The sequence below is a fragment of the Pseudophryne corroboree genome, chromosome 3 (genome assembly GCF_028390025.1).
Source record: "Pseudophryne corroboree isolate aPseCor3 chromosome 3, aPseCor3.hap2, whole genome shotgun sequence".
Lineage (NCBI taxonomy): Eukaryota > Metazoa > Chordata > Amphibia > Anura > Myobatrachidae > Pseudophryne > Pseudophryne corroboree.
In genome coordinates this window covers 416,418,481-416,433,361 of record NC_086446.1, presented here as the reverse complement: position 1 = coordinate 416,433,361, position 14,881 = coordinate 416,418,481, and the positions used below count along the sequence as shown (strand labels likewise).

The 14,881-nt window shown below is 40.8% G+C and overlaps 1 protein-coding gene across 1 annotated transcript in view; it reads left to right on the top strand.

Annotated features, from left to right (window-relative positions):
- Positions 1 to 1,010: 1,010 nt before the first annotated feature.
- Positions 1,011 to 14,881, top strand: part of AHCY (adenosylhomocysteinase) — a 41,307-nt gene continuing 27,436 nt past the window's right edge. The window contains exons 1-6 of the mRNA XM_063960229.1: positions 1,011 to 1,093; positions 1,724 to 1,876; positions 2,602 to 2,714; positions 3,774 to 3,981; positions 8,137 to 8,224; positions 9,506 to 9,623. Coding sequence (XP_063816299.1) covers positions 1,810 to 1,876; positions 2,602 to 2,714; positions 3,774 to 3,981; positions 8,137 to 8,224; positions 9,506 to 9,623 — 594 coding nt within the window. The 5' untranslated portion in view covers positions 1,011 to 1,093; positions 1,724 to 1,809. The remainder of the gene's footprint in view (positions 1,094 to 1,723; positions 1,877 to 2,601; positions 2,715 to 3,773; positions 3,982 to 8,136; positions 8,225 to 9,505; positions 9,624 to 14,881) is intronic.

The window sequence follows — 14,881 nt, the reverse complement described above, 5'->3', positions numbered from 1 at the left end:
TTTTTTTTTTTTTAAACCATTTTAATGTGATTTTGTATGTAGGTTGTGTGGTGGGGTTGGTGGGTTTTTTGTATTGAAAAGCTCACGGATAGATGGTAACTTGTTGCAAACAGTGTGCATTCCATAAGGCATATTTTAGTGACTTAGATGGAGACGGGGGATGTGACGTTTATAAATTTGTTGCATTTACATTCCATTGTGAATCAGCTGAATGGGAGTGTGATGTGGCTGGGACTTGGATTTGGGGATATGTCACCAGCTAGAATATGGAAAGAGACTTAAGTATAGTTGGAGGAGGGGTGTGATTGAGGATGTTCTAGTCTAGTGTATATAGATAGGTTAAAAGCTCATGAGAGGGAGGGGAGTGGATTAGGAGGCTGCAATGTGCACAGAGCAATGAGTTGCAGTGATAGTGAAGGATGTTACTACTTTATAGAGTATAGCATGAAGTGTTATTAGAAAAACCAGTTTGTTGTACATGGTGTTTGAAATAAAAGTATCAATATTTAGTTAGTGCATAAGAATTTTTTTAAAGTTTATATGGTGAATATACCTGGGGGTAAATTTACTGTGATGGGAGTTCTATTTAAGATAAGATGTTGCCCATAGCAACCAATAGGATTCTACTTCTCATGTATCTAGCACCTTCAAGAAGATAATACCTGGAATCTGGTTGCTATGGGCAACATCCCATCTTAAATGGAACTCCCATCTTAGTAAATGTACCCCCTGGTCTACATTGTTCAATGTTTGCTTAATTATTGGTTTAACTTTTATTTTAAAAATGTTCACGCTTTGTATTTTCCACACTTCAGATGTTTTTAAGTCTGACAACTGCCCTGTAACTGAATGTTTGCTGCAGCACTGCATAGGGTAGAAGTGGGTATGGTTTCTTGGTCTTTATAACCGTTTCTCCTTCATACACTGGGGGACACTTGTGATACACTGGAATTAAAATTACCTGTAGAATTGGGAGGAAGGAATTTATTTGTACCAAAATTCTGCTTTTTTGCTTAGGTGCAGTGGTCCAGTTGCAACATCTTTTCAACACAAGATCATGCTGCTGCAGCCATTGCCAAGACTGGTGTTCCTGGTGAGTGAGCTGAATGAACAGTACTTCCTTTGCACAGGGTTTCCCTAACTTGGTCCTCAAGGCACCATAATGGTCCAGGTTTTACAGATATCCATGTTTGTGGGTATATGGTAAAATCAATTAAGGTACTAAAGTCGTCTGCGCTTAAACAGGGATATTCTTAAAGCCTAACCTGTTAGGGTGCGTTAAGGACAGAATTGTTGATGTGTTAAGTAGTGAAAAGTCTATAATTTTCCCATAGCAACTAAGCCACTTCAAGGAAGGATTTATGTACAGTGTAAAATGATTGGTTACTATGGGCAACTTCTCCACCGCTAGATATGTCAACTCCTGACTTTGGTGACCACTGCTACAGCCAATGAAGATTTATCAAGTATGACTTCAGTTTGGTTGGAGCATGTTATCATATGTGTGAGGCCTTTTTAAAGTCTATTCCACGTGTTTGACTGAATTACAATCACATTCATAGGGTCATTATGCAGACTAGTTGTGCTTGTGAGCATTACTGTTGAAAGAATTCTTCCAGATCTGAATTATGCCATTTAGGGAGAAGAAAACAGACCTGATCTGCACATTTGTATATGAGCTGATAATGTAATATGGTGTTGATCCAAAACTGCTTATTTATAGTGTATGCCTGGAAGGGAGAGACTGATGAAGAGTACCTCTGGTGTATTGAGCAGACCCTGTTCTTTGCTGATGGCAAACCACTCAACATGATCCTTGATGATGGTGGTGACCTTACCAACCTTGTCCACAGCAAACACCCAGAGTTACTAAAAGGTAAGAATATTTGACTATCATCCAGATTTCTGGTCTTTCCCTTGTAGATCACCATATTATAGCTAGATGGCACCATTGTACAGGCTAACTGGTTGCATCGTTCGTTTTTTTTCTCTATACTTTTTTTATTTTTTTGCACTTGCACCACTTACAGATGTTTTTATAAAACCATTTAATATGTAATCAGTTTGCTGTTATCTAGTTGCCCACTTATAAATTGACGTGTAAAGAAAAAAAAAGGTGTTTTGACTTTTTTTCTATTAGAAATAAAAAAAAAAACCTGTACAAATGTAACAATCTACAAATGAGAAAATATAAACTTGTTCTTGAAATGGCTGTACACTTTGTTTTTGATTTTTTTGTTTATGATTGGGTGTGCAAGGCCAGAGGGATCCCGCTAATGCGCTTCTTGCGACTATTTATATATAGACGCAAGGGTGGTGTGGTGACACAGAATGAACAGATGTAACCGTCAAATTTAAAGTACAAGACCTTCTGATAACTACAAAACGGATTAAAAAAAATAAAAAAAAATTCTTTGCATTCTTGAAATGTTGCTATGCGTAATAAATACTTTTATTTTAGTATCTTCATCCTAAGTGGCATGCTATTTCTGCTATAAAAAAAACAAAAAAAAAAAGCCTGACACTTCAAAATGCTTGTTAGTACACTGATTATGAGGAAATCTTGTCTAACAACCTTACTCTATGATCTGCTTTGTTCAGGCATTAAAGGAATCTCTGAGGAAACCACAACAGGTGTGCACAACCTGTACAAAATGAAGACTGAGGGGACCTTAAAAGTACCCGCTATTAATGTCAATGACTCTGTGACTAAGGTATTGTATGAAGTCTAAATGCATCCAAATATATAATATACATAATTAGTATAATTTTCATTCCCCCCCAGTTTAATGAAAGTATGTCCTATAGTAATGCACCTGGGAAACTGTCTGTGGCCTTTGAGGGACACAAACTCCTCCCCACAACCCCCCCCCCTCCCCCACCTCCCTCTCCCGATAGCTCTGAACCTTGCAAATAGAAGGGAGTAAAAAAGAACGTTGGATGAAATAAACTTCTCTCTATCCCACCATTACAAAAATGTTTCGCGGGGCACTTCTTGCACTCCTCATACAGACCTGAGCATAAATTACAAGCCATCTGTTTTTCATATAACGTTGATCTCACTAAATTCTTCATCCTTTACACCCCTCCACATGATTACCTTGCCTTTTTTATTCCTCCTTCTCTTAGAAGGTATTTTATCCACACTAGAAGGTGCTATTAGACTGCCATTTCAGCCAACAAAAAAGCCGGCATAGCTTTTATATTGAAAATGCAGTCTTAATTTGCAACAGATGTTTTAGTTAATGAAGCCATTTGCTGCAAATGTACAGGGAGGCTAAAGGTGCTGAGTACATGCCTGACAGATATATCTGCTGGAAACTTTGCTAAGCATACACACTTACTGATAGGCCGCTAGATGTGTCATCTTTTAAACTTGGCCACCCAGTTGAGATGTCAGTCACTGGTGGTCCCTGCAGCAAGTGTACGATTTGGCACGTTTGCCCATAGTCCAGCCAAATGCGCCAATTTATCAGGCATCTGCTGTGCTGCGGGGCCGACGCTATAGGTCTGTAACAACGTATCGGGTGTACACACCTGCCAAGGATGATATCATCCAGTCTGTACCTCCAGCCTTTGCAGTGAGGATGGAGATCGTGCTGCCCATCATACCAGACACTGCAGGAGCCTAGTGACAACTCTTTTATATTGTAAGTTGGACAACCCGAATCTAGATCTCTTTCTTACTGGCTGAAGTGTGGCGGTAATCCTAATGAATATATTTTGTATCTGCTAATTTGCAGTCTCTGATTTATATTTAATTTTTCCCGCAGAGCAAATTTGATAATTTGTACGGATGCAGAGAGTCGCTGATTGATGGTATAAAGCGAGCCACTGATGTTATGATCGCAGGAAAGGTTGCAGTGGTTGCTGGATATGGAGATGTTGGGAAAGGTTGTGCTCAAGCATTAAGAGCTTTTGGAGCCCGGGTTATTGTTACAGAGATTGACCCGATCAACGCTTTACAGGCGGCCATGGAAGGTGATGCTTTGACCATCAGGTTTTTTTTTTTATTGTTATTAAATTGATTATAGTTACGGTATATGATAAAACGTAGTACCGGTATACAAACTTAAAACAATGACCTACAACAAAAAATGAGCAGAAGTCCACTAACTGACTCCTACACGCTGGATGCTTGGGAGCCTGAGTCGGTATGCCGTATACCCACAATGCAATGTTTTAACCTGTCCACAAATATATATTTGAAAAAAAATCTTTTGCAATGTAGAAATCTGCCCTCCTGCAGGGTTTGGCAGCCTCACAATATAGCGAGTGTAGGAAGGCAGCACTCGGACTTGGTTAACGTGCAAAAAAATTCAAGCGTGTTTATTGTGAAAACATAATCAATGTCCTGGCTTCTGCACTCCCGGTTGTGGCTGAATCCCGTGGCCATAAGCATGGGAACCAGGACCGACGTACCAGCGGGGGCTGAGACATGGCTGGGTAATGTATTTTAGTCTCTTCTTTTGCACTTGTTTGGTGCATCCTGAGGAAGTGTGTGTGTGTGTTTGTCCCGAAACGTTTATTTCACAATAAACACACTTGGACTTTTTGCACGTTAACAGTCTGAATGCTGCCTTCCTACGCTTGAGATATAGCTTCTTTTGTAAAAATGTCACTTTTGGAGAGCGCTGGTTTGTATAGGAATGGTTTATCCTATTAATCAGCCACCCCACATGGCGAACGCAGCCTACTTCTGATCCTTTCAACTAAATAGATTTTTACAAATTTTAAAGCCTTTTAAATGGCATATAATACAAAAGACTATCGTCGTGGACACAAAAAAAAAAAAAAAAAAAAAAAAATATATATATATATATATATATATATATATATATATATATATATATATATATATATATATATATATATATATATATATATATATATATATATATATGTATTATCCGGCACTCTGGATGAAGAATAAAGTAATTATGCCCGGGTGCCCTCCTCGTTGTGCATATAGACAAAAGAATCCTTCCCACTGACCAATGTGGTACTGGGTGGAAGAAAAACAGGCGGCACTCCAAGGTCTTTCAAAATAAACTTTGTATTGAAAGGTTACAGCTTGGTGCAAAAGCAACGTTTCAAGACCATTGCGGTCTTTTCGTCAGGCTGTGCATTGTGTTAATTGTATTTTTTTTCTCACAATGCACAGCCTGACGAAAAGACCGCAATGGTCTTGAAACGTTGCTTTTGCACCATGCTGTAACCTTTCAATACAAAGTTTATTTTGAAAGACCTTGGAGTGCCGCCTGTTTTTCTTCCACCCAGTACCACATTGGTCAGTGGGAAGGATTCCTTTGTATGTGTATATATGTGTGTATATATATATGTGTGTGTATATGTATATGTATATATATATATATATATATATGTATGTATATATATATATATATATATATATATATATATATATATATATATATATATATATATATATATATATATAATCACACATGTTGAGTATCCCTTATCCAAAATGCTTGGGACCAGAGGTATTTTGGATATCGGATTTTTCCGTATTTTGGAATAATTGCATACCATAATGAGATATCATGGCAATGGGACCTAAATCTAAGCACAGAATGCATTTGTTTTATATGCACCTTATACACACAGCTTGAGTGTAATTTTAGCCAATATTTTTTATAACTTTGTGCATTAAACAAAGTGTCTACATTCACACAATTCATTTATGTTTCATATACACCTTATATACACAGTCTGAAGGTCATTTAATACAATATTTTTAATAACTGTGTGTATTAAACAAAGTTTGTGTACATTGAGCCATCAGAAAACAAAAGTTTCACGATCTCACTCTCGCTCAAAAAAGTCCGTATTTCGGAATATTCCGTATTTCGGATATTTGGATATGGGATACTCAACCTGTGTGTGTGTGTGTGTGTGTATGTATGTATGTTGTCAAAGTCAGAAAAATATCCCTATACACGCTGCCATATTTGCACCTCACACTGGTCCGCGCTGCGCATGCGTGCGCTTTCCCGTGATAGCGCATACCCGTTGTTGCGTGCACCCGCTCGCACTCGGTATGCGTATTTACGGTAAAGAGTATGTAGTCGTAGCGTGCGACCCAATCGTTACATATTTTCACTATTAATGTAGTTTATAGATCATGGTCCCTTTGATAGATTCTGAAAGTTTGGTTAATATAGAATGTCCCTGAACGGAGGAATCCCTCTTTGCATTGTACGAAGGGTCTAACAGGAGTCATACGGCAGTGCTTGGTACCCATCGGAAGAGTATTTAAATAGCAATATTCCGGTGTTGGTTTGGAGCGGATCAATCGCTCGTGCGAATAGTTATGAACATAAGAAGTTTGTTCATTTACTATTATTTGTTCTTACTTAATCATGCGGCGGGAAACCTAGTTTCCCACCCACCTGAACAGTTGGAAACAGTCACAGCCCACCTGTATGAAACAACCTATGACCTTTTGTTATAATGCGAAGCCGAATTCCTGTGTCCAATGGACGATAAGATTGTAGGGACCATTAGATTGCATTGTGTGTGGAGCATAAAAGACGGGCCTGTGGCATCCAGCTTACACTTCTCTTCAAACGGTTCTCATTGCTGATAATCGGGAAGCTGGATGTCCAGAGGCGCTTGCGATCGTTTCCCCTTGTGCGTAAGTTTTCTCCGTAATCATATTGTCTTACTGTGAGCCATCTTCTCTCTCTTCTCTCTCTCTCCCCTCTCTCTCTCTCTCTCTCTCTCTCTCTCGTATATCCCTTTAAGTATATTGTATTATATTATATTTCCTGTGCAGTTATCTGGTTAGTTGGTTTATGTTATACTGTAGTGTATGCTTTGTACTGTGATTCTTTTTGCAAGTAATAGTCATAATACATATAATAGGTTTCGGACCCTAAGCCAGGTATCTGTGTATTCTTTATAGTGTTAAGTATTCTCTGAGCGTCGGTGACGCTCAAGCAGCTTTGTAGGTAATCAGGTTACACAAGGTTGCACTTACACATTGTCTCCACACTAAGGTTTACTGTGTATTTCATTGCTGAAGGTATAGCTATAAAGGTTTAACGTTGTGAGCGTCTGCATCGCTGGTGATCTCCTCGTGGTCCCGAGCGTCCGCTACGCTATAGCTAATCATTACGTTAGTCGGCAGCCAATAGCGTGCCTGCCTGTGATCACTAAGCCGTAAGCGAACGTGACGCTTGAGCGTCTCGACTACGGCTGAGCGATCGCTACGCAACTTGCGTACCCTTACGGTACTTCTTACGTAGATAGCGTACAGTGTTCTTAGACCTCTTAAAGGATATTATATAAGATAAAAATTCAGCTTTATCAATGTATATGTATGTGTGTGTATATGTATATATATATATATATTTATATAATATATATATATATATGTATATATATATATATATGTATATATATATATATATATATATAATATATTTATTTATTTATTATATAGGGTGGGCAAATATGGTCCACTGCTTAACAAGCCACAGGCTAACAAAATGGAGCTCCTATGAGCAGCATGTAACTACACACTCATGACTCTACCATTGCATATACTGACTGCTCCAGAACTCGCCACAATCTCTTGTGGCGCACAGACAGGCAGCTAATCTAGTGACTTTTATTTAATGTTGCTATTCTACCATACATAGCAAATACATGCTTGGTTAATATGTGTTGCTGTTGTAATGCTAGTACTCTGCTTTTCCCTCCCCTCCCTACTTCCTGCCATTACTCTTCCTAGTTCTAGTGCCTACACACTGGATAATAATTTGTATTGTAAAACTGTTTTTTTCCAGTATGACTTGTATAAAGATTTGAAAATCTTTTTATATAATGTATGTGTATAAAACATAATAAAAAAATAAATAAAAAAATAAATAAATATATATATATATATATATATATATATATATATATAATATATATATAATCTCTCTCTATATCTATATATATATATCTCTCTATATCTCTCTCTATATCTCGCATGTGGCCAACCCAGCAAAAATAGCCTCACCTCTGGTTTAAGTTTAAACAGATGCGGGTTTTATTTTAAATTTTTTTTTGGGCAAAAATCCCCCATTTGCTGGTCTGAGTAATGTATTGCTTATACTTTGTTAGGTTATGAAGTCACCACAATGGATGAAGCCAGCAAAGAAGGGAACATATTTGTTACAACAACAGGATGTGCAGATATTGTGGAGGGAAGGTGAGAGCTGCTTGTGCTACAATCTTCAGCAGATGGACACCTGTACATGGCAGAATGAGCTGTATTACTGAGCAGAGTACTGCATGGATCATGTAGATACTACATTGTCTCTGTAGTAGCAAAACCAAAATCCCCAGCACATCAGTTCTTCAGTGTCTTTTGGTTGCAGTATTTTGTCAGATTTGCATTAATGTTTCATGTGCTTACAGGAGTCTGTAGCCCTCTCCCTCTCCCTTTATTTTTGTCACTTGGCTATCCGCCTCCCATCCGCAGCCCTTGGATGGGGGGGGGGGGAACAGCCTTGGGCTTCACCCCTGGCCCCCAGGGTACCCCGGCCAGGGGTGACTAGTTAGTGATTTAATGCCACGGCCGCAGGGACCGATATAAGTGTCCCCCCGGCTGTGGCATTATCTCTCTGACTAGTGGAGCCCGGTGCTGGTGTTAAAAATACGGGGACCCTTATGTTTTTGGCACCAGGACCGGACGCAGAGCCCGGTGCTGGTTGTGAAAATACGGGGGATCCCCTGTCTTTTTATTTTTTATTTCTCCCCCCGTATTTTTACAACCAGGACCAGCTCAAAGAGCCCAAGGCTGGTTATGCTTAGGAGGGGGGATCCCACGCATTTTTCTTTTTTCAGGATTTTTAACCCATTCCCACCCCTTCCCACTGAAAAACATGCTCTGATCTCTCCATATTATTTTAGTCGGTAAAAAAAATATATATATATATATATATATATATATATATATATATATATATATATATATATATATATATATATATATATATATATATATATATATATATATATATTCTTTTAAAAAGTATATAAATTAATACTTGTGGCTCCTAATAGACATACCAAGTACATAATCCCTTCTAATATAAATAGATATGCTATTAGCAATAAAAAAAACACAAAAAAACATTTTTAAAATTTATTAGATCCCGCCAGCAAAATGTGGCGGACTGAAATTGACGAAATAACTGTCGAAAAGCACTGTTGTCGAATCGACATTGAATATACTTTTGTCGAAAAGCCGCATTTTTACCATTGCAGACATGTCGAATTTGACTACTGTCGAATTTGAAACTGCCGTTTTTTTGTCAAAGTACTGTATTGCATTGTCAAATCATTTTTGTCAAATGCCCCGTTTTTGGACATTTGTGGCAGTTCGACCGCAGTTGCATATACCCCATAGTCCCCATTATAAGAAACTGTTAATAAATTATTGCTATTGTGCCAAATACAATCAACATCTCTTTATTTGATTGCTCAGACACTTTGACCAGATGAAAGATGATTCCATTGTCTGCAACATCGGCCACTTTGACGTTGAACTTGATGTAAAATGGCTTAACGAAAATTCTGAAAAGAAAGTTAACATCAAACCGCAGGTAAACAATGATTAAATCTATGCTGTATGTTTTTAGGTTAGTTAAATGTATTATAAATCTTATGAGGTTTCCCATGAAGTCTTTCCAAAGCCTGACAGATCTTGAGATCCTTAACAACATTATATAGTCATAAGACTTCTGTAACTGCTTGGAAGCGTGTGTGTGTTTTTTTTTTTTTTTTCTTGGATTTGTATATACAAATCCATTGCCCCCTCTCATTGAACGGAATACCATTACTTATGATACTCCGTAATTAATCAAATGCAGCTGCATATGGCTCAGTGAGAACAAGATAGCCAGTTACCAATTGATGCTATAGTGTTCACAAGGTCGCCTTCTATTATTGATACACAGTATCTAAACACGTGTAACTATCTAGAATGCATTACAGCCATGTACTGAGTATTTAAAACGGTTACCTTCCACAATGTGAATAGGAGGACGTTACATACTACACTTGTTACATGCAGCTGCTCAGGATATAGATCGAGTAACAGTAGAGGGAGGCAGAAGTTAAAATTTATTCACTGTCAGGCTTCACACGAAGCATAGATATTTGCAGTCCAAAAGTTACTATAGTAAAGTTTTCTAGACAATACTATTTACTACATTAAGAGTGATTATTCTAATTCACTACCAGCCTAACTGCGACGATAGTGCAGTGAATCCCCTTCAAGAAATCTCCACACTAAATATATATAAGAAACAATTTGAGACAATATACTGTGTGAAGACATGAAGAGGGTACACGAGCCAGCAGTTAATGAACTATCTGAATACTGCTCATTATTGATAAATAACAACATAATTGCAATACAATAGTGCACTGGATCCCCTTCAGGAAATCCCCCACAGTAGTAATAATATATATAAATATAAATAAATAAATAAATATATATATATATATATATATATATATATATATATATATATATATATATATATACATACATACATACATACATACATACATACATACATACATACATACATACATACATACATACATACATACATACATACACCGTATTTGCCGGCGTATAAGACGACCCCCAACATTTCCACTCAAAATATAGAGTTTGTTATATACTCGCCGTATAAGACTACCCCCTTCCACACACCAAATAAAACTTAAAAGAACATCAGATTTGTGACATACTGTATATTATGACCTGATAAGAGATTTGGATAGGGAGTATTTATCAAGGTATGCATAAGAAGGGGGTGAGGAGAAAGTTGTAAAATGTATAAAAGTATACCCCTGTGTGCATTTAGTGTTATCGGTTTCACATGAGTGCCATTAGTATTAGTATCAGTGCCATTACAGTACCTGTCATTGTCACCATTGTACGGCCACAACGCGACTGCAGCGCCTCCGGCCAGTCCCTGCATCTCCCTGTAATTGGCACTAGTGACCCGCCGCGGCCGCACTGGATATCGCGCGATACTGGATGGTGAGTAGAATGAGGTGGGCGGGCATCGGGAGGCCACTATGGGCACCGGGCGAGTATCGGAAGGCCACTATGGCAGCTATGTCTATCCCAACTGAAGTGCACCCGGCGTATAAGACGACCCCCCCACTTGGAGGCATGCTCGGCGGCACTTTTATCAAGATTATCAGACAGCATAAGAAACCATTGTGTATACACCATATAAATAGCATCAGTGAAACCACACGTTGCACGTCAAGTCCCACCCCACTTCCAATCAACGTGGTGACGTGCAGGCAGCTGAATCAAATTAACATTTACAAGAAATGCACGTTATAAACATCACAGTGATCAAAGATATAAAAATCACAAAAGTTACACATACAAACAAAAAACACATCTAAATAAAACATGTGAAAAAATGACCAGAATAAAAACCAATGACGAGCACTAGACTTTTAGAACAAATATTTCTCTGACGTCCTAGTGGATGCTGGGAACTCCGTAAGGACCATGGGGAATAGCGGCTCCGCAGGAGACAGGGCACATCTAAAGAAAGCTTTAGGATCACCTGGTGTGCACTGGCTCCTCCCCCTATGACCCTCCTCCAAGCCTCAGTTAGATTTTCTGTGCCCGACGAGAAGGGTGCACACTAGGGGCTCTCCTGAGCTCTTTGTGAAAGTTTTAGTTTAGGTTTATTATTTTCAGTGAGACCTGCTGGCAACAGGCTCACTGCATCGAGGGACTAAGGGGAGAAGAAGCGAACTCACCTGCGTGCAGAGTGGATTGGGCTTCTTAGGCTACTGGACATTAGCTCCAGAGGGACGATCACAGGTTCAGCCTGGATGGGTCACCGGAGCCGCGCCGCCGGCCCCCTTACAGAGCCAGAAGAGCGAAGAGGTCCGGAAAAATCGGCGGCTGAAGACTTTCCTGTCTTCAGATAAAGGTAGGCGCACAGCACCGCAGCTGTGCGCCATTGCTCTCAGCACACTTCACACTCCGGTCACTGAGGGTGCAGGGCGCTGGGGGGGCAGCGCCCTGAGACGCAATAAATCGTTAGAAAACCTTTTATGGCTAAAATAAATGCATCACATATAACTCCTGGGCTATATGGATGCATTTAACCCCTGCCAAAACATACAAGAAAACGGATGATAGGCCCCGCCCCTTTCTCGGCGTCCTTATCTCCTCAGCACACTGGCGCCATTTTCCCTCACAGCTCAGTTGGAGGGAAGCTCCCTGGCTCTCCCCTGCAGTCACTACACTACAGAAAGGGGTTAAAAAAGAGAGGGGGGCACAAATTAGGCGCAGTATAAACAATACAGCAGCTATAAAGGGAAAAACACTTATATAAGGTTATCCCTGTATATATATAGCGCTCTGGTGTGTGCTGGCAAACTCTCCCTCTGTCTCCCCAAAGGGCTAGTGACAGATTCCACGCAAGACTTTCCAGTGGAACCTACTGGACAAATGGTCCGGGTCGCATCTTCAGATGCTTCAGCGGATAACCCTGTCACCGGGGACAAGGGTATCCCTCCTGTGGTGGTTGCAGAGTGCTCATCTTCTAGAGGGCCGCAGATTCGGCATTCGGGACTGGGTCCTGGTGGCCACGGATGCCAGCCTGCGAGGCTGGGGAGCAATCACACAGGGAAGGAATTTCCAGGGCTTATGGTCAAGCCTGGAGACATCTCTTCATATAAACATTCTGGAACTAAGGGCCATTTACAATGCCCTAAGTCAAGCGAAACCCCTGCTTCAGGGTCAGGCGGTATTGATCCAATCGGACAACATCACGTCAGTCGCCCACGTAAACAGACAGGGCGGCACGGGAAGCAGGGGGGCAATGGCAGAAGCTGCAAGGATTCTTCGCTGGGCGGAGAATCATGTGATAGCACTGTCAGCAGTGTTCATTCCGGGAGTGGACAACTGGGAAGCAGACTTCCTCAGCAGACACGACCTTCACCCGGGAGAGTGGGGACTTCACCCAGAAGTCTTCCACCTGATTGTAAACCGTTGGGAAAAACCAAAGGTGGACATAATGGCGTCCCGTCTAAACAAAAAACTAGACAGATATTGCGCCAGGTCAGGGGACCCTCAGGCAATAGCGGTGGACGCTCTGGTAACACCGTGGGTGTACCAGTCAGTGTATGTGTTCCCTCCTCTGCCTCTCATACCAAAAGTACTGAGAATCATAAGAAGGAGAGGAGTAAGAACTATACTCGTGGTTCCGGATTGGCCAAGAAGGACTTGGTATCCGGAACTTCAAGAGATGCTCACGGACGAACCGTGGCCTCTACCTCTAAGAAAGGACCTGCTCCAGCAGGGGCCTTGTCTGTTCCAAGACTTACCGCGGCTGCGTTTGACGGCTTGGCGGTTGAACGCCGGATCCTGAAGGAAAAAGGCATTCCAGATGAAGTCATCCCTACCCTGGTCAAGGCCAGGAAGGACGTAACCGCAAAACATTATCACCGCATTTGGCGAAAATATGTTGCGTGGTGGGAGGCCAAGAAGGCCCCTACAGAGGAATTTCAACTGGGTCGTTTCCTCCATTTCCTGCAAACAGGACTGTCTATGGGCCTAAAATTAGGGTCCATTAAGGTTCAAATTTCGGCCCTGTCGATTTTCTTCCAAAAGGAACTGGCTTCAGTGCCTGAAGTTCAGACATTTTGTAAAAGGGGTACTGCATATACAGCCTCCTTTTGTGCCTCCAGTGGCACCTTGGGATCTCAATGTTGTGTTGAGTTTCCTAAAGTCACATTGGTTTGAACCACTCACCACTGTGGACTTAAAATATCTCACATGGAAGGTGACGATGCTGTTAGCCCTGGCTTCAGCCAGGCGTGTGTCAGAACTGGCGGCTTTATCATATAAAAGCCCTTATTTAATATTTCATTCTGACAGGGCAGAATTGAGGACTTGTCCTCAATTTCTACCTAAGGTGGTTTCTGTATTTCACATGAAGCAACCTATTGTGGTACCTGCGGCTACTAAGGACTTGGAGGATTCCAAGTTGCTTGACGTGGTCAGGGCCCTGAAAATATGTTTCCAGGACGGCTGGAGTCAGAAAATCTGACTCGCTGTTTATCCTGTATGCACCCAACAAACTGGGTGCTCCTGCTTCTAAGCAGACGATTGCTCGTTGGATTTGTAGTACAATTCAGCTTGCACATTCTGTGGCAGGCCTGCCACAGCCAAAAATCTTAAAATGCCCACTCCACAAGGAAGGTGGGCTCATCTTTGGCAGCTGCCTGAGGGGTCTCGGCTTTACAACTTTGCCGAGCAGTTACTTGGTCAGGAGCAAATACGTTTGTAAACTTCTACAAATTTGATACCCTGGCTGAGGAGGACCTGGAGTTCTCTCATTCGGTGCTGCAGAGTCATCCGCACTCTCCCGCCCGTTTGGGAGCTTTGGTATAATCCCCATGGTCCTTACAGAGTTCCCAGCATCCACTAGGACGTCAGAGAAAATAAGAATTTACTTACCGATAATTCTATTTCTCGTAGTCCGTAGTGGATGCTGGGCGCCCATCCCAAGTGCGGATTGTCTGCAATACTGGTACATAATTATTGTTACCAAAAAATTCGGGTTATTGTTGTAGTGAGCCATCTTTTATAGAGGCTTCTCTATTATCATGCTGTTAACTGGGTTCAGATCACAAGTTGTACAGTGTGATTGGTGTGGCTGGTATGAGTCTTACCCGGGATTCAAAATCCTTCCTTATTGTGTACGCTCGTCCGGGCACAGTATCCTAACTGAGGCTTGGAGGAGGGTCATAGGGGGAGGAGCCAGTGCACACCAGGTGATCCTAAAGCTTTCTTTAGATGTGC